General features: G+C 58.9%; 2 protein-coding genes across 3 annotated transcripts; one reads left to right on the forward strand and one right to left on the reverse strand.

The window, feature by feature from the left end:
• Positions 1-666: 666 nt before the first annotated feature.
• INPPL1 (inositol polyphosphate phosphatase like 1) lies at positions 667-15625 on the forward strand. Its single transcript, XM_061380733.1, has 29 exons — positions 667-773; positions 1574-1975; positions 4724-4787; positions 4879-5029; positions 5258-5378; positions 5606-5746; positions 5992-6085; positions 6191-6280; positions 6451-6549; positions 6662-6812; positions 6903-7009; positions 7303-7405; positions 7488-7684; positions 7974-8091; positions 8672-8768; positions 9043-9181; positions 9296-9395; positions 9495-9583; positions 9816-9897; positions 10030-10119; positions 10686-10799; positions 10936-11024; positions 11443-11530; positions 11623-11778; positions 12022-12100; positions 12194-12334; positions 13639-14311; positions 14567-14700; positions 14806-15625. Exons 2-29 carry the CDS (start codon positions 1779-1781, stop codon positions 14894-14896), a joined length of 3795 nt encoding a protein of 1264 aa, XP_061236717.1. The 5' UTR covers positions 667-773; positions 1574-1778; the 3' UTR covers positions 14897-15625.
• A 71-nt stretch (positions 15626-15696) lies between these two features.
• Positions 15697-21658, reverse strand: PHOX2A (paired like homeobox 2A). 2 transcript variants are annotated; one of them, XM_061380735.1, is made up of 4 exons: positions 19914-21658; positions 17557-17746; positions 16985-17019; positions 15697-16717 (listed from the first exon to the last, which is right to left on the reverse strand). In XM_061380735.1, the coding sequence occupies exons 1-4, from the start codon at positions 20128-20130 to the stop codon at positions 16218-16220; spliced, it is 942 nt and encodes a 313-aa protein (XP_061236719.1). In that variant the 5' UTR covers positions 20131-21658; the 3' UTR covers positions 15697-16217. The 2 variants fall into 2 exon arrangements, with proteins under 2 accessions (XP_061236719.1, XP_061236718.1); XM_061380734.1 differs by lacking the exon at positions 16985-17019 and having other exon boundaries at positions 15697-16667; positions 17559-17746.
• Positions 21659-23755: the final 2097 nt, after the last annotated feature.

The raw sequence follows: 23755 nt of genomic DNA on the forward strand, positions 1-23755 counted from the left end.
GACAGCGGCCTGAGTTGGCGGCAGTGGGAACCAGGCGGGAGGCCTGTGCCTTTAAGGATCCAGGGGGCGGAGGGGCGGGGCAGGAAGCGGACTCCCAGGAGACGCCGCCACCGGCTAGGTCTTTTTTTGGGGAGGGGTGGGCCAGACCCTCCTAAGAGCTGCTGACCTTTCCGGGCGGCCCGTGGGCCCTACCTCTCCTGGTGGGAGGGGAAGAGGCCAGGGGACGACGGAGCGAACCCGGTCTAGGGGGCTCCTGGCTCCGCGTCCCGCCCACAGGCTCAAGTTTGTTGACTTGGAGGGAGTAGCTGGGGCGGGGGCGGGTGCTAATAATACCCGTTCGTTCCGCCGCCGCGCTTTACAGTTTACACAGCTGTCACCTTCGTTACTCCTTAATTAATAATAAAAATAGCCGCCTTTCGGGAGCGCCCACTGGATGCCGGGCCCCGTGCCGAGAGCTTTACAAGCACAGTCCCGTGGACTCTGCCCTCAAAACGTTATCCCCATTTTACAGAGCCGGAAGGCGAGGCTCGGAGAGGCGCCGTGACCTGCCCGAGGTCAATCGGCCGGTCAGCAGCTCTGGGATCAAGGCGCTGGGCCCGGGCGAGGCGGGGCGCGCGGGTGCTACCCCCGGCTCCGCGGAGAGCCGCGGGGGCGGAGCGGCGGGCGGGGCGGAAGGCGAGGGGGGTGCGGCGGCGGAGGATGGCCATCTTAAGTGGCCGCTGAGAGTCCAGGGCCGCTTCCCCGGGGAAGGGGGCTTCGGAGCAGCCCAGGAGGTGGGAGTCTGAGTACGGCAGCCGAGGCTCTAGGGATAGGTCGGGAGCCCTGGGGGCTGAGGGAACTTTCTTCTGTGTGGGCAAAAGGAGGCCTGCTCTCTTGACTGCTGAACCCCTCAAGGCCCGGGCCTGCGGGTATGGGGGATGGTGCCAGGGAACTTGGCCGAGAGGGGGAAGGGCTCTGCCTGGGCTGAGAGGGGCTGCCAGGGACGGTGCTTGGGGATTCGAGGACACTGGAGCTCTTCTGGGGGTTTGTAGGGATCCCCCCACGGGATTTGGACCCAGTAGTTTGGGGGTTCAGGTCTAAGAGGAGATTTCAAGGGAGTTGGGGATGATGGAGAGAGGGGACGGCAGGAGGTTCATCATGGGATCCTTTGCAGATTTTGGTAACTCGATCCTACGAGTCTGTAGGGAGTCCGAATGGAAAGGATTTGAGGGTGGGATCAAACGTTTATGGGAGTTGGGGGGTTGTATAATTGCCAGTGTAGAAGGAAGGGGTCGGGATCCCGAAGTGTCGGGCGCAGGATGGGGGGGACTTGGGCTTCGATGCGGGGGTTAGGAGCTGGATCGCCTCTGGTGATGGCGGGGCAGGATCATGTGGGGTTTGAGAGGCCCTGGGACTTGGGGGGTCCTGGGTCCTGTGGGATGCAGAGGGCAACTTCCCCATGGGGAAGAGGGTGGGGGCAGGGGCGGGTCGAGCCTCGGGCCGAGCGGTGGGGGTGGGGGCCGGCCGCTCGGCACGGCGCTCCGCTCCTGCCCCTCCCCCGCCGCCTCTGAACAAACTTTTCTTTCTCTTCAAGTTGAGGCCGGCGCTGCTGGCGGCGTCGGCTGCGCGGCAAACCCGGCGGCAAGCGCGGCGGAACGCGGAGCTCCGATCTCCGGGTCGGCCTCGCCGGCGGATCCTTAGCCCCGGGACCCGGGCCCGGTCCCAGCCTCAGCCCCGAGCGTCCCGGGGCGGATGGCGCGGGACGGTGGGCGCGGGCGGCGCTGAGCCCTGCGCGGGCCATGGCCTCCGCGTGCGGAGCGCCGGGCCCGGGGGGCGCTGGGCCGGGGGCCGCTTTGGGCAGCCCGGCCCCCGCCTGGTACCACCGCGACCTGAGCCGCGCCGCCGCCGAGGAGCTGCTGGCCCGGGCAGGCCGCGATGGCAGCTTCCTGGTCCGAGACAGCGAGAGCGTGGCGGGAGCCTTTGCTCTCTGCGTCCTGTGAGTGGGGCCGGGGCTCCGAGCGGGCGGGGGCACGGCCCGGGCTTCCTTGAGTGTTGTGGGGGTAGGGCCTGGGACCGTGGGACGCCAGCGCCCCCCAGAGTGAGGACCTTGGCTTTCTGCCGGACTTAATGAAGGATGCTGGGAGCACTTCCTTCCTGCTGTGTGTCTGGGGGCAGAGTATGTGGGGTCCTGCTGCCCCAGGTGGCTGTAATTGGGGAAAATGCAGAGTCTCTGGTAGACCGGGTCAGGCATCCTCCAGGCAGGCGTGAGGGTGTACATTCCAAGGTTGTGTGCATTTGTGTTTATGAAGGGATCAGGTATCTGACTCGGAGCCGGGGCCAGAGGAACTGATGGCCTGTGTGGGGGGATGCCCAGCAGCTTCCTTATGGGGACTTTCTGAATCCCAGGACTGAGACTGGGGCCTGCCTGGATATGTATGACTGGTCTGGGGGGCAGGGTAGTGTGGAGGAGAAGGGGAGGTGAGGCTGTATGGGGCCTTGTCATTATTTCATGAATCAGTGAGTGAGTGTGTCTGCTCTAGCTCTGGGAATGCGGCTGCCCTAGGCCTGAGCTGTGGGTGCTGAGTGTGGGGCTAGATTTGGCAGCTCTCCGAGTGGGCCTGGTTTTGTGCTTCTACCCATCAGCCATGTGTGGCGGTGGTGTTGGGTGGGTTTGCACTTTCGGTTTTGGAATCTTCCTGAGCTGCAGCCCCCCCCAACCCAGATCAGCCACTGGGTGGGCTCCTGTAGGCCTCTGGAGTGGGAGGTAGTGAGTGGGAAGCTGTGATGCTGCTTTGTTTAACTCTAGTTATGTTGCTCAGCTCCATGAGCTCTCCCAAGTCCCTATCCTTGTCTCTTTCCCCTCTGTTCTCCTCACATCTTGGGGGTACACTGGCCTAGGCCAGGGGTTTTCAGTTGGGCTTGATTTTACCCCTCCGGACAGTTGGCAGAGATATTTTTGATTGTCGCAACTGGTATCGTGCTACCTGCTTCTAGTGCGCAGAAGCCAGGGATGCTGTTCGACAGCACACAGGACCATCCCTCACAACAGAAGAATGCGGTCCATAATGTTCGTGGTGCTGAGGTTGAGAAACCCTGGCCTAGGCAGTGGACCTGAAGAGGAAGGGGCTTATGTCCCTTAAGTTTCAGCTTATGTCCCACGTCTGAGGCCCAAGAGGGGAGACTGACGAGGGACAGCCTGGGCAGATGAATATCTTAAGAGTCCTGCATACCAGCCCCCTAATTAGGGAGGGGAGGAAGGCAGGTGCTAGGTCAGCTGTTGAGTGGGAGGGGGACAGCTGGGCCTGTGTCTGGACGGGGAGCATTATTGTCCCAGGAGGGAAAAATTCTGGCTCCATTACCAGGGAGGGGCTGGGTCGGGTGGGGGTCTGTCTGTGTGTGGGAGCTTCAGCTTTACCAGCTGTCTCCGGTTACTCCCTGCATCTCAGGAGCCTAGAGGTGGGTGATCAGAAACAAACTTGCTTACCTGTACATGACAACTTTGTGTACAGGGGAAACGAAGACACACCCCTGCCCCTGGAGTCACAGGCAATCCGACAAGCAGGCCAGGATACAGGTCCTGGTCTCTGTCCTGACTAAATGCTAGCTGGGCCTCTTCCTTTGTGGCCTTAGGCAAATCACTTTTCTTCCTTGAGCCTCAGTTTCCTTTTCTGGAGAATGGGGATGATAATAATAACATCTTCCTTAAAGTGTGAGGATTAAATGAGATTATGTCTGTAGGACATTGAGTACCTGGCTTGTCACAGAGATCGGACGCAGTTAATGGGATGCTATTATTGTTATAAACACAGACCCACAGTCCACAAACCAATACACCCAGTCACACACAGATACCCACACAGTTTGTGCCAGTGGTCAGGAGAGTCCCCAAAAGGAGAGTTTTCCTGAGAGGAGAGGGTGGCCCTGTGCCCAGGGTATAGGGTCTCCTCAAGTGGACGTTTGATCCTCTCTAGTGCCGGTACCCACCTACTGCCCGACACAGGGTCCAGGTGACTCCCTTGGGCAAGCCTGCCTGGAGGCGTGGCTGTAGAAGTCCTCCACCCCCACCGAGCGCGGGCTCTACCATTTGGACCAGGCTCAGCTGTCACCTGCTCAGCTGTTGCTGCCATCTGTCAGCACCCCTCGTGCCCCTCCTCTGCTTGGGGCTCCTAGAGGCCCAGGTCCCCCACCGGGGGCCCCCATGTGTCCTCCCAATTTCCTGGTGTCTGAGGAAGGGAAAGGAAAGCCCTAGGGTGGTATCCCGACATCCGCTCAGCAAGACTGCTTCAGACACACCTGACTCCAGCAGAACCATACAACCAGCGTAAACACAGGCAGCAGACACACTTGTGATAGCACGTCACCCATGCACGCAGACGAGTTACCCAGGCGTCTGAGAACTCTTACTCTGGCGGGGGGCCCAGACTAGTACCACAGCCCAGAGGGTCTGTTTAGACAGCTGTGGAAGCCACAAAAGAGCTGCCTGTTGCTTCCCCGGCCTTGCAGTGGGTGTGGAGCATATGTAGGTCTGGGGTGGGGTCCGGTCATTCCTGCTCTGCTTAGCACCAGCAGGATAGAGTGGACAGGCCCCATCATTAACCCTGTGCAGCCTGGGTAGACAGTTTCAAGGAAACCTAGCCAAGGGGCCCCGGGGGCTGGGCCCGCTGGTTGGCAGGAGGAACGGATGCCTTGGGACTTAGATGCCATCCTGGGGGAGACAGATTTGGACCCCCTGCTTTGCCATCAGGTATCAGAAGCATGTGCACACATACCGAATTCTACCTGACGGAGAAGATTTCCTGGCTGTGCAGGTAGGAGCTTGGACCCTGACCCCGTCCTTGATTCTAGCCTAAGGTTGGGGACCAGGTGACTGACTCTTCTCCCACTCTTCCCGGCCTGCAGACCTCACAGGGTGTGCCAGTGCGACGCTTCCAGACCCTGGGGGAGCTCATCAGCCTGTATGCCCAGCCCAACCAGGGTCTGGTGTGTGCCCTGCTGCTGCCTGTGGAGCGGGAGCGAGAGCCGGACCCGCCGGACGACCGTGACGCCTCAGGTGCTGCCTGGGTGCCATGTACCTTCCCTGCCCCTCACCGGACGTCCCCCGTGACTTCCCACCCCATCTTCTCAACCTGCCTCCTCTGAAGCCCCCTGCCACTCTTCTGGTGCCTGGGCCATTTATTCCCTTCCATGGAACTCCCTGACAGCCATGGTACCCACCCCCACCCCCCACTTCACGGAGAGCAGGAGGCTCATACCGCTGCCTCCTGGCCCCTGTCCACAGATGGGGAGGACGAGAAGCCCCCACTGCCCCCGCGCTCTGGCTCTACCAGCATTTCTGCCCCCATGGGGCCCAGCAGCCCCCCAGCAGCCCCTGAGACCCCCACAACTCCAGCTGCTGAGAGGTGAGACCCCCCAATCCCTCCTGAGCAGGCAGTCCTTGTCTTTTCTGAGAACCATGTCCTCAACAAAGGTGGGAAGACCTTTAAGGCACCCCCTCCCCGACCCCCAGGAGGCAGACACCCTGGTCTGTTGCACTCTCATTGCCACTTGTACCATCTCCTCTGGGGAGGGGGTGGGGTGCTAGGACAGTATCAGCGGGCCTCCACTGACCTCTTACCCCTCCCCCAAGTGCTCCCAATGGGCTGAGCACTGTCTCCCATGAGTACCTGAAAGGCAGCTACGGGCTGGACCTGGAGGCCGTGCGGGGCGGAGCCAGCAACCTGCCACACCTCACCCGCACCCTCGCCACCTCATGCCGGAGGCTGCACAGGTACCTGGGGCACCCAATGCCATGCGCCCCACCCTTACCTCATAGCTGTCCTCTCCCGCTCCCTTGCTACACAGATGCCCTGACCTTTGACCTCTGGCTCAGTACAGAGAGCCTGCTGTTGCCTCCTGACTCTTCCTCACCTGAACCCTTGTATCCTCATGGGGGCAGCTGAAACTCCTACACACTCAGCCCCTTTTCCCTGTACCTGGGTCAGAGTGAGGAGTTCTGACCTAGTGTCTCCATAGTGAGGTGGACAAGGTCCTGTCAGGTCTGGAGATCCTGTCCAAGGTGTTTGACCAGCAGAGCTCACCCATGGTGACCCGCCTTTTGCAGCAGCAGGTGGGACTGTGGAGAGAGCTCTGGGGGTGGGTTTGTGTTCCGGGACTGGGCGGGGGGCTCCTGCTAGGTGGTCTCATGGACAAACCTCATTCGTTCTCCCTGCAGAACCCACCACAGACCGGGGAGCAGGAATTAGAGAGCCTGGTGCTGAAGCTGTCAGTGCTAAAGGACTTCCTGTCAGGCATCCAGAAGAAGGTGCCCTGACTCCTGATCTCTGACCCCTGATCCCCTCACCTGGCCACTTGCCTTGTCTTGATCTGAACCCTGAATCTGTAGTTCAGCACTGACACCAACATCAGCAGTGGCCCTCCCTGCCCCTGCCCTCAGCAAGGCTCCTGACCTGGCCCTGCCCTTGCCCCCTCCAGGCCCTGAAGGCCCTGCAGGACATGAGTTCCACAGCCCCCCCGGCCCCACTGCAGCCATCCACACGTAAGGCCAAGACCATCCCTGTGCAGGCCTTTGAGGTACATAGCGGGGGGTGGGGGGACATTCCAGGGCAGAGAGCCGGTGGAGGTGAAGAGGGTGTTACCTGCTCCCCAGGTCTTTTCAGCAGCACCCCCACTTCCTTGCCTGCAGGTGAAGCTGGATGTGACCCTGGGTGACCTGACCAAGATCGGGAAGTCACAGAAGTTCACACTGAGTGTGGACGTGGAGGGTGGGCGGCTGGTGCTGTTGAGGAGACAGCGGGACTCGCAGGAGGACTGGACAACCTTCACGCATGACCGCAGTGAGCCAGGGCCCAACCCAGGTTGGGCAGCAGGGTGGTCCCCCTGGGTCTGTGGGCACAGGGTGGTGTGACCCATTCTCCATCCCCTAGTCCGCCAGCTCATTAAGTCCCAGCGGGTCCAGAACAAGCTGGGCGTCGTGTTTGAGAAGGAGAAGGACCGGACGCAGCGGAAGGACTTCATCTTCGTCAGCGCCCGGGTGAGCAGCGCATGGGCCTGGCCGCCGGGGGCCGCAGGGGTCCCTGCCAGATGGGAGGAAAAAGATGATGGGGTGGAGAGTATGTGTGCTGAGAGTGGGCGGCCCGAGGGTGGGCTGATAATCATTCAGTGAACATTTACTGAGCACTTGCTGTATGCTTGAGGAGTGGGGGTGTGGTGGTGAGCCAGAGGTGTGTCCCTGTCCTTGAAAGACCGGCCACCTAGCAGGGTAGGCCCGTGGAAGGGGACTTCCTGGCTGCCCACCTGTGCCTGACTGACCGCTGTCCCCTGCAGAAGCGTGAAGCCTTCTGCCAGCTCCTGCAGCTCATGAAGAACAAGCACTCCAAGCAGGACGAGCCCGACATGATCTCCATCTTCATAGGCACCTGGAACATGGGTCAGGCCTGCGGAGGGACTGGGGTGGGAGAGAGGAAGGGCTCCAGGCAGGGGCCTGACTGCCCCGTCCCCTCCACCTCCAGGAAGTGTGCCGCCTCCGAAAAATGTGACATCTTGGTTCACATCGAAGGGTCTGGGGAAGACCCTGGATGAGGTCACGGTGACCATACCCCATGACATCTATGTTTTTGGGACCCAGGAGAACTCGGTGGGCGACCGCGAGTGGCTGGACCTGCTCCGCGGGGGCCTCAAGGAGCTCACGGATCTGGATTACCGCCCGGTGAGGGGGTGTTGTCGTGTCCAGCTCCTTTCCCCACACACTGGCTGGCTCCCCCCAGCTTGACTGGCTCTCCTTCTGGTCCCTGGGAATATCCTTTAGGAAGTCTACCCTGAGTCCTTTATGCTGTGGGAAGGCCACTCTTTCTGGTCCCTCAGGAAAAGGTGTGGCAGGCCTTCTTACCTTGTGGTTTCCAGAACCGTCTATAGTGTGGGCTGGGCAGGGTGAGGGTGAGGGAGGTGGGGACAGTGGCCCAGCCTGGGGCAGGGGTGACCCTGCACCCTCTCCCCAGATTGCTATGCAGTCTCTGTGGAACATCAAGGTGGCCGTGCTGGTCAAGCCAGAGCACGAGAACCGCATCAGCCATGTCAGTACGTCCAGCGTGAAGACCGGCATTGCCAACACCCTGGGTGAGGAGAGAGGGTGGGGTCCCTCTGGCTACTCTTCCTGCTTCCTTTCCAGCCAGGGTCCAGGGTCTCCTATCTATAGAACTCTTTGAACTTTGCAAAGCATGTTCATATTCTAAATCTCTTCCAGCCCTACCAGGAGGCATGGCCAGGATAATTATCTCCATTTCATAGATGATAAAACTCGAGCCCAGAGTGGTCAAGTGACCTGTCCCAGGTCGCACAGGCTAGCACGTGATAGAGCCTGGGACCAGCATAGTGCCCAGGTCTCCCTGTTTGCAGTCCAGTGTGCTACCTCAGGATAGATTGTGCTCAGTATCTACAAAGCCTTGCCCCTTCACCACCGGGGTCCCTGTGATCTCCAGGGACTCTGCTCTCACGTGCAGACAGACTCAGACCATCCAGATGGGGCTGCAAGTGCCCGGTGTGGACCCCAGAGAAGGCGTGGTTGTGTATGCAGGGAACTGCCTGCCTTATGTTGTGGGGGAGTCGGGAGGATCTTTCCACTGCTGCTTCAACGGGTGGGGGGTAAAGTTGGGAGCCCACCGAGGGTGACCCAGACATTCTTCTGTTGCCCTGACAGGAAACAAGGGGGCCGTGGGTGTCTCCTTCATGTTCAATGGCACCTCATTTGGCTTTGTGAATTGTCACCTCACCTCAGGAAATGAGAAGACTGCCCGGTGAGGGGGTGCCTTCCCAGTCATCTCTTTAGCCTTATCCTCTGTTCCTGAGACCTATTGCCTCTCCCGTATTCTAGTCCACGACCCTCCTACATCCCTGTCCCCCAAGGCCTCCTTCCTTACCTCAACTCAGGACCCCTCTGTCTATCCCTGATTTTGACTTTGTCCCCAGGGACCCTGATCCCTGCCCTGTCCCCAACCCCAGCCAGAGACTTCTTATCTACATGTCTGTGCCTGACATCTGACCCTGGAGCTCCCCCTACCCCTACCACAGGCGGAACCAGAACTACCTGGACATCCTGCGGCTACTCACGCTGGGCGATCGGCAGCTCAGCGCCTTTGACATATCTCTGCGCTTCACTCACCTCTTCTGGTTCGGGGACCTCAACTACCGCCTGGACATGGATATACAGGTGTGAGCAGGGCCCGTGGGTGGTGGGTAGGGAGGCTGGGCTGGGGCCTAACTGGGCTCTCACCTCTGGCTTGAGAGGGCAAGGCCCCAGCTTTTATGTGCCCTCTCCCCTCAGGAGATCCTGAACTACATCAGCAGGAAGGAGTTTGAGCCCCTGCTCAGGGTGGACCAGCTCAACTTGGAGCGGGAAAAGCACAAGGTCTTCCTTCGATTCAGTGAGTATGGGCGCGGTAGCGGCAGTCCCTGAGGGCCAGGGTCCTAGTAGGATCCCCGGGTCTTCAGGGCCCTGACCCCTCCATCCCTGCCTTTCCTAGGTGAGGAGGAGATCTCCTTCCCACCCACTTACCGCTATGAGCGGGGTTCCCGGGACACGTATGCCTGGCACAAGCAGAAGCCAACTGGGGTGAGTGAGGAGAATGGGTTAGGCCCAAGGAGACCCCCCAGGACTGTGGTGAATCAAGAGTGTGTGTGGGGTCAAGCCTCTGCACTTACCATTCCAGCCTTTATGGCCCCTTGAGGCCTTGGGGGTGATCCTGGGTGTTGGAGGTGGATGTTGGACCCAGTGTGGTAGGGGCATGGGCCTCAGCTGAGCAACCCCCAGCTGACCCCTGACCACACTGCTGACCCTGCCCCAGGTCCGGACCAACGTGCCTTCATGGTGTGACCGGATTCTCTGGAAATCCTATCCCGAGACCCACATCATCTGCAATTCCTATGGTCAGAGCCTCCCGGACAGGGTGATGGGCGATCCCGGGTGGTCCCTGACCTGACTCTGCCTTGGCTTTAGGAGTCAGGAGCAGAGAGTAAGGAGCTTTCCCCTGAGCCCCCATTCCTACTCCCCTCCCCCAGGTTGCACAGATGACATCGTCACCAGCGACCACTCCCCCGTGTTTGGGACGTTTGAGGTTGGAGTTACCTCTCAGTTCATCTCCAAGAAAGGTGGCTATTCTGGCTGTGCTGTGGGTGCGGCATCCATCTGGGTGGGTGCAGGTGCTAGCCTGGGGGGTGTGCATAGCTTTGAATATATCTGTGTGTGTGTGTGGGTGGGTGTGTAGGGGCGGGTACATACATGCATGTGCAGGAATGTGTCTGAATATGTGATGTGTAAAGCTGTCTGTGTTCCTGAGTCACCGTGAGAGGTATATGCCTGTGAGCAGGTGTGTGCGTATGGAGGTAATTGTGTACATGTTTCTGCCTGCCTGGGGCTCCTCATGTACCCGTGTGCCTAGTGGCATGGTGGATTGTTGGTGGGCCTATCCTGTAGGCACTCTGGTTCCCAGCCCCTTCTCAGATGGTCTCTGATTCTTGGGTTGTCTGTCTGTCCCAGCCTCAGGTCCAAGCTTTGGGGTCTCCCTGGGCTGCTTGGGATGGAGGAGGCCCCTCCTGGCCTTCCCTCCTGCTCTGCCAGGGCTCCAGATTCCCTGCCCCAGTGCTCAGTGTCTGTGTCCTGTTCCTTCTGCCACCCTCTCAGCCCTCCTGTCTGCATTCCTCCCTTTGCCCCTCAGGGCTCTCAAAGACCTCAGACCAGGCCTACATCGAATTTGAGAGCATTGAGGCCATTGTGAAGACGGCCAGCCGCACCAAGTTCTTCATCGAGTTCTACTCTACCTGTCTGGAGGGTCTGAGGCGGGGCCCAGGGCTGGGTGTGGGTCATTGGGGATGGGAGGCCTGAGGTGCCCAGAGTGGGCAGCCCCCTAGTTAGGGGGAAGGGAAGCTGAGAGGTGGCACTCAGTTGGGTGTCCCCTCCCCCACCAGAATATAAGAAGAGCTTTGAAAATGATGCCCAGAGCAGTGACAACATCAACTTCCTCAAGGTGCAGTGGTCCTCACGCCAGCTGCCCACGGTGAGGCTTGGGGGTGAGGGCACAGAGGGAAGTGCAGCCAGATGCCACCTGGAGCCTGCCTGGGAGGGTGGGAAGAGCCCACAGTGTGGGCTTGTGCGAGGAGTGGGCATGAGTGAGGACGACGGCATGTGCTTTACTTGCGGAGGGAGAGGGGTTTGGAGACCAAGTTGCAGTTCACTCATTCGTTCCATAGATACTTCTCAAGGCTTCATTAAACGTCAGATGCTGTGTTGGCAATTGTTGATGCAGAAAATCAGTTAGTTACAGGGCTCTTGAGTGCTCTGAAAGGCCCATGGAAATCTTTCCTTCAGGTGGACGGGAGTGAGCATGGACAAGCTTGAGGATGGGATGAGCCACAGTCATGGCAGGAAGTGGGGTGGGGGGTGCTTTATTCCTCACTGGGCCTCTCTGCTCCCAGCTCAACCCCATTCTGGCTGATATCGAGTACCTGCAAGACCAGCACCTCTTGCTCACAGTCAAGTCCATGGACGGCTACGAATCCTATGGTGAGGGCAGAGGGGGGCTGAGGGGCACAGAAAGCCGAGCAGGGCCCTAGGAAGGCTTGGCAATTTGCTGGTCTGTTCCATCTGCCCTTCAGGGGAGTGCGTGGTGGCGCTCAAGTCAATGATTGGCAGCACAGCCCAGCAGTTCCTGACCTTCCTGTCCCACCGCGGCGAGGAGACAGGCAACATCCGTGGCTCCATGAAGGTGCGGGTGCCCACAGAGCGCCTGGGCACCCGTGAGCGACTCTATGGTGGGGGCTCCATTGGGAGGGGTTTGGGGCATACAATGGGGCGGTGTGGGCAGGTCTAGGAGAGGAGGACCAGGGTTGCGGGGCGGGCGTTGGAATCCCTGGAACATTTGGCAGTTGTACAGCCAGGTCTGGGGGGTGGGCCTGCCCTAGGGAGTAGCTGGGAAGGGGCTAGCTAGCCCATGGGTGTCTATGAGGTGCAGGACCCCAGGTCCCTTCTAAGTCTCCTTTCCCTTCCCCTCACAGAGTGGATCAGCATTGATAAGGACGAGGCAGGAGCAAAGAGCAAAGCCCCCTCTGTGTCCCGAGGCAGCCAGGATCCCCGGTGAGCTGGGGCTCTGTGGGGAGTCACTTGAAGCGGTGCCTGGGGACTTGTGGCCAGCTCCTGCTTTATCTCCCTCCCCTGTGCACCCTGCAGGTCAGGGAGCCGCAAGCCAGCCTCCACAGAGGCCTCCTGCCCCCTGTCCAAGTTATTTGAAGAACCAGAGAAGCCACCACCAACTGGGAGGCCCCCAGCCCCGCCCCGAGCTGCTCCCCGGGAGGAGCCCTTGACTCCCAGGTGAGAGAAGGAAACTTGTCATTCCGATCCCTTATCCATCTTGATCCATCACTGTGCGTGGCTCTCAGGGTTGGCCTGGGGATCATCTGTTGCTTGGGTCTCTGTGGGGCCCTACACCCGTGGCCACTGGCCAGCCAGGCCTCCTGAAGGTGTGGTTCTCTGAGTCAAAGGGAGCACAGTCAGCCTCTCCTCTCACTTCTGTCTTAAAAAATAGACTTAGAAATGGTTTCTGCAACAGCTCCCTTAGATACTTAAGTTGAGCCTTCTGTTTGGAGAAGGCCTGTGTCTCAGCAGATTTCCCTGGGGCGTTCTGTGGAACACTGTCCTACAAGATGCCCCATTGGAAAACGCTTTGTTGTCAAATGAGTTTGGGAAATGGTTGTTACTAGATTCTTTTCTTAGATATTCCCAGTGCACAATAGTATCAGCAAAAGCTCTGAGCTTGTGGACAGGAAGGAAATCCTTTTTCAGCTGTGTTGAATATAGTTTCCCAAACTTAATGGGCCAGGAAACTTTTCCATGCAATAACTATTAATATCCTGGGGAACTACAGTTGACCCTTGAACATGGCAGGGGTTAGGGGTGTATAACTCATAGTCATCCCTCTGGATCCCCAGTTCCTGTGTATCTGAAGTTCCGCATGGATTCAGCAAATGTGGCTCATATATCGTGCAATACCATAGTAGTGAAAAAAACTGCATAGAGTTGGACCCCTGTAGTTCAAGCCCATGTTGTTTAAGGGTCAAGGTCAAGTATAGTGTTCCATGGATCATACTTTGGGAAAGTGAGGCTTGCTTTTTAATTATATCCAGTTGTCATTTGAACATAAAGACTCCTGGTGCATTTTCAGTCATCTTCAGCTGTTATCAGGCACCTTGGTTTTATCTTCAGCCTTGAATAAAACTAACCTGAATCTGTGAGTAAGATTCCTCAGTAGACTGGGCTCAGGTGCCTCCAGGGCTTTCCACATCTGGCTGGTCATTCTCATTGAAGGCTTTTATTGCTCTGCCTTCTGGCCTCTGTTTTCACCCATTTTACAGCTTTTACAGTTACAAAATCAAAAAAAGGTTGGAGACTCTTAGCGAGTGAGGCAAGGACGATTGGGGGTTATCCAGTTGTCTCCCCAGTTTTAGAGATGAAGACACAAAGGGGCAGAGAGGGAAGGTGACGTGCCCACGGTCACATGCAAGTCTAGGGGTGGGGGCTTACATCTCCTGACTCCCCGCCCGGTGCTCCTTCCACCGCACCCACTGCCCTTCTCCCCTTGATTCTGGGCCCTGATTTTATTCTGCTCCCAAACCCAGGTTGAAGCCAGAGGGGGCTCCAGAGCTGGAAGGGGTGGTGGCCCCCCCACCCAAGAACAGCTTCAATAACCCTGCCTACTACGTCCTTGAAGGGGTGCCACACCAGCTGCTGCCCCCGGAGCCACCCTCACCTGCCAGGGCTCCTGTCCCACCTGCCACCAAGAACAAAGTGGCCATCACAGTGCCTGCCCCACAGCTTGGGCGCCATCGGCCTCCTCGTGCAGGAGAGGGGAGCTCATCAGATGAGGACTCTGGGGGCACACTGCCCCCTCCAGACTTTCCACCACCACCACTGCCGGATTCAGCCATCTTCCTGCCCCCTGGTCTGGATCCTCTGCCAGGGCCAGTGATCCGGGGCCGCAGTGGGGGTGAGGCTCGTGGCCCACCACCTCCCAAGGCCCATCCAAGACCCCCGCTCCCGCCAGGCCCCTCACCCGCCAGCACTTTCCTGGGGGATGTAGCCAGTGGGGATGATCGCTCCTGCTCAGTGCTGCAGATGGCCAAGACACTGAGTGAGGTGGACTATGCTCCCGCCGGGCCTGGCCGAACCATGCTCCTGCCAGGCCCCCTGGAGCTACAGCCGCCCCGTGGGCTGCCCTCGGACTACGGCCGGCCTCTCAGCTTCCCTCCACCTCGCATCCGGGAGAGCATCCAGGAGGACCTGGCAGAAGAGGTGTGTAGGCCGGGGGTGGCTGTGTGCCTGCAGAGTGTGCCTGCCTGCGGTGGGGGCATCTCTTTACTTCACCACTCAGCACTCAGTGGTGTCCCCCTGCCCTGGGCTGGGCACTGGGGAGCTGAAGGTCGCAGGAATCAGCCCCTTGCTATGCCTCTCTCCCCACCCCAGAGCAGGCGGCAGAATATGGCTGCCTGCAAGTCCTGTGTGTGCAGGCCCCCTCAGTGCTGCCTCTAACCTGCTCTGTTCCCTCAGGCTCCGTGCCCGCAGGTCGGGCGGGCTGGCGGGCTGGGTGAGGCAGGCATGGGAGCCTGGCTGAGGGCCATCGGCTTGGAACGCTATGAGGAGGGACTGGTGCACAATGGCTGGGACGACCTGGAGTTTCTCAGGTGGGGGCGGGACTGGAAGTGGATGGGGTGGGACTGGCCTTGGGGGCGGAGCTAGGGGCTCTCTGGACCACCTGGCCCTTCTCCCAGCATCTCTTATCCTTACAGCGACATCACTGAAGAAGACCTGGAGGAAGCTGGGGTGCAGGACCCGGCTCACAAGCGCCTCCTTCTGGACACCCTGCAGCTCAGCAAGTGACCGCGGTGGCATTTTGAAGCTGCGAACTGAGCGCCAAACCCGCCCTTGAAGGCCCAGCCGGAGCCCTGAAGTTTAAGAGTTATAAGGGGTCGGGGCAGTACTTTTCTGCCTATTTATTGGGGACCTGTGTTCCCTACTGCCCAGTCATTTGCCCAATCATTGTCCTAATTAGGACATCCTACCCCTCACCTTTTAGAGCCAGGGCTGCGGAGGTCAGTTGCCATGGTTACCGAGGACCTCGGTTATTCTGGTGCTGTCCTCCTTTTCTGGGCCACTCCTCCAGCCCCAGGGGGGTCATGGGGTCCATATGGGTACGTCTTGGGTCCCCACTTTCACCGTTGTTCTTGCTACCCTCCACCCAGGCTGAACCACTGGTGGAGGGGCTCAGCTGGGACTTCTCCCAACCCCCTCTCAGGGGTGTCCGTCCGGAAATGAAGGAATAGCCCGAGAACCGGGCTGGGGTTTATTTAAGCTTTTCTGTGTGGGTTTAGGGAGGGCGGGCACTTTAATGTTATTAGGGCTGGTTTGGGTGGGGGCAAAGAATCTTGGCCACAAAGCGCCAGTTTGCTTAGTTTTGTCTCCTGGTCTATACCACCTGCACTGCAGCTGTGTGGCAGCTGGGGGTTCCTCGCTGGTCATAAGGGGAACTGGGCTCTTGCAGGCAGCCTATCCCCTTCATGGGTACCGAAGGGTTCCAGTGTGATGTCAATAAATTAAGTTTTATTTGGATTGAGCAAAACTCACCTCAATAAATTACAAGTTTTTCAAAGAAAAGAACAGCAACAACAACAAAAAAGACAGGAAAGAGGAAGCCCCTCTGTCCCGATGCCCTGGCAGCTCTGCTCATCTCAGGGCCTCCCCTCTGTGCCAGACCGGCTGAGGATGGGTGGGGAGGAGTGAGGGAGAAAACCGAGGTGGGACCCTTTTCGCCACTCTATCCCAATGATGACCAGCCGAGGGGAGACCCAGCCAGCTGCAGAGGCAGGGGAGGAAGCCGGGCTGTTCCATTTGAGGATTCACCTTTGAGCACTGTTGGGGCAGGCATTGTTTGATCCCCTTTTCAAAGAGAGCCAGGGGGCTCTGAGCTCTCCTGGAGGGCATCCCAGTGAAAAGTACCCTCCCCCACCCCCACCCCCACGGTGCGGAATGGGGGTGGGTGAAGACGAGAGTAGCCCTGGCTTGGTCTCCGAAGCTGGGGAGGGCACACGGAGGGGTCAGACACAGTGGGAGTGGGGCCAGCAGGCAGACCTGGGATGGGAAGGGGCTGTCGGGCCCTGGAGGGGCAGGGGTAGGCAGGCCCGGAGCCTCTGGAGGCCAGCGGCTAGAAGAGATTGGTTTTCAGGGCGGGGCCGGGCTTCCGGTGGAAGGAGGACAGAACCCCCGAGAAGGGCCCGGGCCCAGGTTCCGCTGGCTGCCAGGCCTTAAGCAGCTCCGCTGCGCCCGCGCCTGGCCCGCCGCCCCCACCACCCGCCACGCCGGCCCACAACGGGCCCTTGAGCTGCTGTGGCCCCGGCCCAGGTCCGGGCCCGGAGCCCAGGGCGGCGGGCAGCGGGCTGGGGCTCAGGCGTGGGCTGGCCAGGCCGGGCGCGGGCGGCGGCGGCAGCGACGCGGTGCTGTCGGGCGTGGGGCTGCACGTGGACTCCTTGGAGTCGTCGTCCTCAGACGAGCAGCGCGCCTCACCCTTTTTGGCTCCCGCCGCGCCCGCCGCACCCTTGGCGCTGGCCGCACGCTCCTGTTTGCGGAACTTGGCCCGGCGGTTCTGGAACCAGACCTGCGGGCACAGGGACCGGTCAGCCCGGGACCGCCAGGTGCGAGTGAGACCTCCGTCCGGAAGGGGCCGGGTCACGATTACTGACAACCAGCCTTCCGAGTCTTGGCCCCTCGGCCCTCCACCACTGCTCGCTGCCCTCCTCATGGCTCGCCTCACTCTCCTGCTCCACTGGTCTCTTCCCCCAGGTCCTCAGCGTCTTCCCCTTAGGATCTGCCCACCCGCCGACCCCGCCGCCTCCCGGTGTTCTCTGCCTCCTGGACCGGCCTCGGTTTTCGCTCTCCTCGTATCCCAAAGCCCTTGCCCCAGTTCCTCCCTACAAGAAGCCCGGGGCTGTAGAGAGCGGGTTAGGGCACTTGGGAAACCTTTTGTTCAGGGTCTTCAGTAAATGCGCTCCAGCTGAACATCTGAACTCAGATTTATAAGATCGACAAAAGTCTGTCCCGACCCAGCTCCTGCGCCTACCCTGAACCCCGGGCGTTCCAGGCTCATAGGTTTGGCTTTCCCCCTGTTTGGCCTCGTTTGGCCCCGAGGCCAACCTAGAGTTGACCCTCTACCCACTCGTCCTCCATCCTGGCTTCCCAAGCATCACTCTGCCGTGCTCAGCCCTACCCGGGAGACAAGGGGAAATCGTGACGCTGAATAGCTCCGTTCTGCCGAAGGCCTCAGGCCCCGTCTGCCCGCCGCCTGCCTCCCGGGGCTGCCGGTGCTCTCCTGCCCTGTCACCGCCAGCCCACGCCCTGGCTCCTGGCCCTAGCTCTCTGCCAGCAGGCTGCACCCGCCGGCTGCCCGAGTGAGGCCCCTCTGTCCCGCGGACCCCCAGGTGTCAGACACTAACTTCCCGCCCTGCTCCGCGCGCGCGCGCGCTCCCCGCACACATCCGCGAAAACACACCTGCACGCGAGCCTCCGTGAGGTCGATCTTGAGGGCCAGCTCCTCGCGCGTGTAAATGTCGGGGTAGTGAGTCTCGGCGAAGACGCGTTCCAGCTCCTTCAGCTGCGCGCTGGTGAACGTGGTGCGGATGCGCCGCTGCTTGCGCTTCTCGTGCAGGCCCGACGGCTCCGGAAAGAACTTGTAGGGCACTACAGATGTGTGCGGGAGGGGGGAATCAACGAGGGTCGGGATGTGAGGAGTCGAGCCCGGCCCGCTGGGTTCTGCGCCTGAGGGATCGCTTACGGTCCCCTACCCCTGACCTGGCCCCTGGGCTTGGCCCTCTCAATCTCAGATCGCTTCACCACCGCTGGATAGAGCCGGCAGGGATGAAGGCGGACAGGGCGCGGGGAGACCTGGGACCCAACAGCTGCAGCTAGGGAACCAAAAATCTGATTCTCTGTCAAGACTCTTGACCTGTCGCTGCCCTCCGCAGCGTTCCTTCCACCTCCCACCAGTCTACCCACCCCTGCGACCCTCAATCGACCTGACTTCTGATCCTGTTCTATCCTTCCTAGCCTGCGCTGTCTGTGAGGTCTCGCCAACACCCTGTCTCTCCAATAACCAGTCTCATGGACTGCAGCTGGATAACTGAGACTCTCCTGCCTAGGTCTACCTTCAGCCCTGCCACGGACTCTCTGACATTTAAAAATTTGGCCATCTTCACCCTGCATCCTTCTTCTCCCCAGGCCTCATTTCCTCAGCCCCATTTCACATCGCATTCTCCTCCAGGTGTCCCCCTCTCCTCTTCCTCATCTCTCTCCATCCTCATCGATCCGCAACTTTCCCCTTCTGGACCATTCTTCTCTTTGTACCCATTGTGAAGGGTTATTTCTCCCCTCCCAGCTTCCTCCATCTTCTCTTTGCCCTTCTTCTTCCTCCCAGGCACCTCTTTCTACCAGCTCCTCCAAAAACCAGCCCCAACCCTACCCGTCACTCTTTCTGTGCAGTCTCCCATGTGCCCCTTCCATTTTCCATTGCTCCGCAGGCAGCATTTCTGATACTACCTCCCCATTCTTGTCTCCAGCCCCTGTTTAGGTCTCCCCATTCTCCAGAGATCTCCATTATCAGTATCTTTGTCATGTCTCCCTAGTTCTCTATCTCCCTTAATCCTGTCTCCAGCACCTCATGCCTATCCCCATCTTCCTCATCTCTGTTTTCAGTCTCCCCGGGTCCCCATCTCCCATAATTCCTGTCCACATCATCTGGTATTTATTTCATCGCCCCAGCCCTGGGTCCCCATTTCTCCCAGGGACTCCGATCTTTCCATCTCTGCTCAATCTTTGTGTATCTGTCCCCATCTTCCTCATCTCAGACTTCCAGCTTTCTGGGGGCCCATCTCCCCGTTTTCTGTTTCTATCTCCACAGTCCCCATGTGCATATGACCCCAAGTACCCAATCTCCCTATCCCTGTTCCAGTTTGACTCCAGTTTCTCCCTGGTTTTCATTTCTCCAAGCTCAGGTCTCTCTCACTATCCCTCCCCATCACACCGGTCCCAATCTTCTACTGAGTCCTGTGGTCCCAGGAAGCAAGGAAATGAGATTGGGTGGGGCAGCTTTGACTCTAACTGGAGAGATGAGGGTGGCTAAGAGCCTTCATGAGGTTGAAGGTTCAGTTAGAGACTTGGATGAAGGAGGCTTGGGCATCTCATGGGGCTGCTTCTGGGTTCTGCAGGACTCTAGCTGGGAAAATCTCCAGGGGAATGGAGAAATGAAAGTGGCTTAATGACCTGAGCATCCTTTTCTTCTGGCCACAGAATGGGTTTCAGTGGTGCAAGAGGGTTTGGGCACATGTAGGATGGGTTCGAAACCAGGCAGTAGAGGCTTGATGGTGTTGGAGCTCTAGGAAGGCTCCCAGCTGGGCAGCTCATCTGCCGCCCAGGCCCATGCTGGGGCCGGGCATGAAGTGGGGTGGTGATGATAAGGATGGGCAGTCTGACTGGCCTGAGCCGGGAGCAATCTTCCAAGGATACAGGGTATGGAGAGGTTTGGTGGTCAATCGTTGCCTGTGGGCAGGGGAGGGCCTGGTGAAGAGTCTGGGGCTAGACCAGGGATCTATTTATTTCCTTGACCTGAAGAGCACAGGATAGGGATACAGCAGCGAGAAAGAGGAACAGGAAGGATGAGAGGGTGGGGCTCAACTCTGCCTAGGGAACCTCCTCTTACTCGAGAGGCTGTAGGTCCCGCGGGAAGTTGGAGGATCTGGCTAGGGCAGAGATTGTGGCGGCTGTAGGGGACCGTCGCAACCACTTGCCGAATGGGCAGGGGCTGGGGGTGCCGTAGGATCTGCAGGGAGGTTTGGACCAGGGCTGGGCTCACCTGCCGAGTAGGGCGCAGGCTGATGGTCCCGTAGAGCACCAAGCGCGCAGTTGGAGGAGCCGAGCGCGGGGCAGGGAGGCCCGGCCGCGGGGAAGGCGGGTCGCAGAGGACTGTACTGGAAGCCGCCGGGCTGGCTGCAGGCGCCGAAGTCGCCGTAGGCGGACGCCTCCATGGCCGCCACGCACGAGTCGTACGAATTGAGGTAGGAGTAGTCCATCGGCCCGGGGGGCGGGGGCGGGGACCGGGCCTGGCCGGGTCGGAGTCTGGGTCCCAGGCCGGATTGGGGTCAAGATGGGGTTTGGAGCGCCAGGCGCTGAGGACCCGAGGCCAGTTCTGAGCGCCCGCGAGACCGCCCGCCCCGTCGCGGCCGCGCTCCGCTTTGGTGCAACGCAAGTGCAGCCCAGCCCGGCCCGCGCGCCTTTTAACGCGCAGGACCCCGCGGAGGGGGCGGGGCGGGGCGAGCTCGTCGGGGCGGGGTCTGGACGGCCAAGACCCCGCCCCCAGTCTCCCCGACCCCCCACCCAAAGGGTAGCCGCCGCCTTCTTAGGGCTCGAGAGATGCAGGGCAGGCTGCCCGGGCCCCCATCCCTAGAGTCCCCATCCCGCCCCAGTCCGGACCAGACCTTCAGTGTATGCATCGTGCCAGGCCGTAGGGTCCCGACCCCTCTCCCTGGCCTCCCCACCTGCGGCCCCGCAGAAGGGAGGGGAAACAGGCCTGGCGGCGCTCGCTCGTGTTAAGAAGTTAATTCAATTCGTCCAGTTAACCGAGTTATTCTGATTCAGTCCCTCGGCCCCGCCCCCATCGAGGTCCTATCCCGGAGGGGACCACGGAGGCGGCTCAGGAGGGCGAATGGCGATAAGAACGAGAAAGAGATGGGACCTGGGATGGGGATAGAGGATGTGGATGAAGAGAGGAGACAGAGTCGGAGACAGGGAGAGAAAGGGACAGAAACAGTGATGGAGAAAGATGGAGAAAGGAATAAGAGATAAGGGTTCACAGAGACAAGGATGAGACATGGAGGAGAGAGCTAGATTTGGGGCGGGGGGAGCAGAAGGGAGACAAGAACAGAGGTGGCAACCAAGGTGAAACATGTAGAAGAGGAAGGTGAGGATGGAAGTGGGGACAAGGCAGAGAGACAGAGGAGACAAAGATAACAGAGAGACAGAGGGGGGATGGAGAAAGCGAGTGAGGCAGGCATGGAGACAGAAGCCACATGGACGAGACACAGTTGGAAACAAGGATTGCAATGGAGATCAAGAGAGAGATGAAACAAAACAGGGCCATGATAGTGAGACAGACACACAGAGACTGAGTCTTAGTGAGACAAGGCCAGGGACAGACACAGCGGAGGAACAGAAGCTAAGGGGTGGAGAGAAAGAGCCTTTGGAGAACTGAGACCCACCAGCTGGAGCGCCTGGCGGGCAGAAGGATTGCTGTGAAGGAGCCACCTGAAGCTACTGAGGGGGAGGGCCGCCTCTATCCTGGCCTGTCCTGAAGGCCACGAAGCCCTGCCCCGCACCTTCAAGGCCCAGCCTGCCCCTCCCCTCCCCCAGGTCCCATAGCTCAGTCCCTCCCCCTATTGCTGCTGGTGTGAACCTCTGGTTCCTAGCACCCTGGGCACAAAGTATGTGTGTATGTGGGTACGTGTGTGTGTTGAAGGTCAAGACCAGGCAGTAACCAAACAATCGTTTCACTCTCAGCTTCTACCCCCTCCTCCAGAGGCCATTTTCTTTTTCAGGAAAACCACCTAGATTCAGTCTGGACCTGGCCACAGTGTGCTCCACGGACTTAGCCCTTGGCCTCCATACTGTGGGGCCACAGGATACAGAATCCAGGAGAACAGAACAGAGAACTCTTCACCCCCTGCAGCTCGCCTGAGGAGGATCTAGCAGCTTCCTCACCCAGCCCTAGCCTCCTGCTCCCAGTGTTGGCAGATCCTGCCCATGAAGAAGTGGAGACCCAGCAAGAAGGCAAGGAAGTGGCAGCCCTTCGGTACCAGCCAGAGTCCTAGGGGAATGAGAGAAGGGCTCCCTAGTTCCCTCCCCGCTAGCTTAGTTACACAGTGGGGAGCATGCCCACCCTCAGATCATTCTCACCCTCCCGGCCACTCATTCTTTAACACCTATCCCCCATTTCTGTAACTACTGCTTGTAGGGGGCTTGAGGTGTTTTCTCTAGTTACTTTTTAGGAGGTCTAAACTAAAACTCACTCAGAATGTTCTCTCTGCCCGTGTGGGAGGTGCACCTTGACCCAGGGAACCAAAGGATCTCAGAATTGGAAATCAGACAGTGCCACTGCTCTCTTCCTTAGAACTCCCGTGGCTCTCCACTGTCTTCAGGATCAAGTCCAAGCTCTCACTCTGGCCCACAAGGTCCTCCATGCCAGTGCTCCAGCCTGCTTCCCCCTCACCGTGGTTTTCTTTGCAGCCCTCACACATTGATCTTTTAGCTCAGAGTTGTTGTCTCCGGTTGGAATGTTCATTCCAGTCTCCTCTCCACCACATTCCCCTCCCAATCCCTTACCCTCACCCAAAAAAAAAAAAAAAAAAAAAAAAGCCAAAACCTGGGAGACACTTTTTTGTCATTAGGTCTCAACTTAGATGTCACTGCTTCCCGGAAGCCTTCCCTGATACCCGTAGTACCTCCTTCTCTTGGTTACTCACCTTGGTGAAGCATTTGCAGCAAAGTGCAAGGTATAGGGCAGAACTGTGTCCTCATGTTGATCACCGTCTCTGGAGCCCTCCTTTCCACAGTGGCTAGCACATCACGGTACTATCGCAGGCCTTCCCATATCTGTTTGTTGAATGATTCGTGAAGGCAAGACTGAACTCTTTGTGTTGGGGAGTCCTGCCTTGTGTCCAGGAAAGGAATCCCATCCCGGACTCCCACTCCCCACTCTTTGGAAAGGGATCACCCTCCCTTCTTCATCCCCTCACTCCCCAAGGACAGGAAACTCCCTCCCTCTGGGCCAGCCTTCTGCCTGGGAGAAAGTCCTTCCTCATCCGAGGAATTTTCAAGGGGCCATATCCCTTCCACAAGGACAAAGTAGAAGCAAAGGGGCAACTGATGCGTGTGTGTAGGGACCAGCAGGGACGCGAGGCCCTGGTTCCATCTGTCTCCGTTTCCATGATCCATCCCTGTCTTGTCTACACTTTGGTCATGGAGCCATTAAGTTCCTTTTTCCCTCTAAACCGATTTAAGTTGGGCTTCTGACACAGCCAAGAGTTCGGACCAATATAATCCGTAAATGCTTGACACCTTTACAGGGAATCAAACAAATGGCTGTAGTGATTGGAAGTTTTGTGGTAACATGCCTGTTGCTGGCTCAGCTGGGCAGAAGCTGCCCTTCTCCTGACTCAGGACTCTGCAGTTGAAGGCTCCTGTCTCTGCAAGGAGCTGTTTGTGCTGAGGCTGGCCCTGACACTGAGGTGAAGTCCAAGAAAATGTTTGAACCCTGTCTGTTGTTGGGTTCAGGTGTTTCAGATGGTGTAGGTGGGGCAACTTTGGAGGCCAGGCTGCGTGTGTGTGAGATATGCTGAGAACTCAGCATAAAAGGAGACAGGTAGAATGAACTGGGCTCTGCAAGGGCCTCAGAACAGAGAGGCTAGTGGTTGTCATCTGATGTGGACGCTGTTTCTAACTGAGACCCTCCTCCCACAAATGTGTGCACTCTTGGGGAAATAAAAATGCTCTGACATGGAACATTGTCTCGCTGAGCATGTCTTCACTTCCGTAGCTGATGATGGGTTCTGGGTCACTGGGTTCCAGCTCTGGCGCTGCCACTTTCAAGCTGGATGACAGGGGGAGTTACTCAGCCTCTCTGTGCCTTACCTTTCTCATCTG

Source organism: Bos javanicus, chromosome 15, assembly GCF_032452875.1.
Source record: "Bos javanicus breed banteng chromosome 15, ARS-OSU_banteng_1.0, whole genome shotgun sequence".
NCBI lineage: Eukaryota > Metazoa > Chordata > Mammalia > Artiodactyla > Bovidae > Bos > Bos javanicus.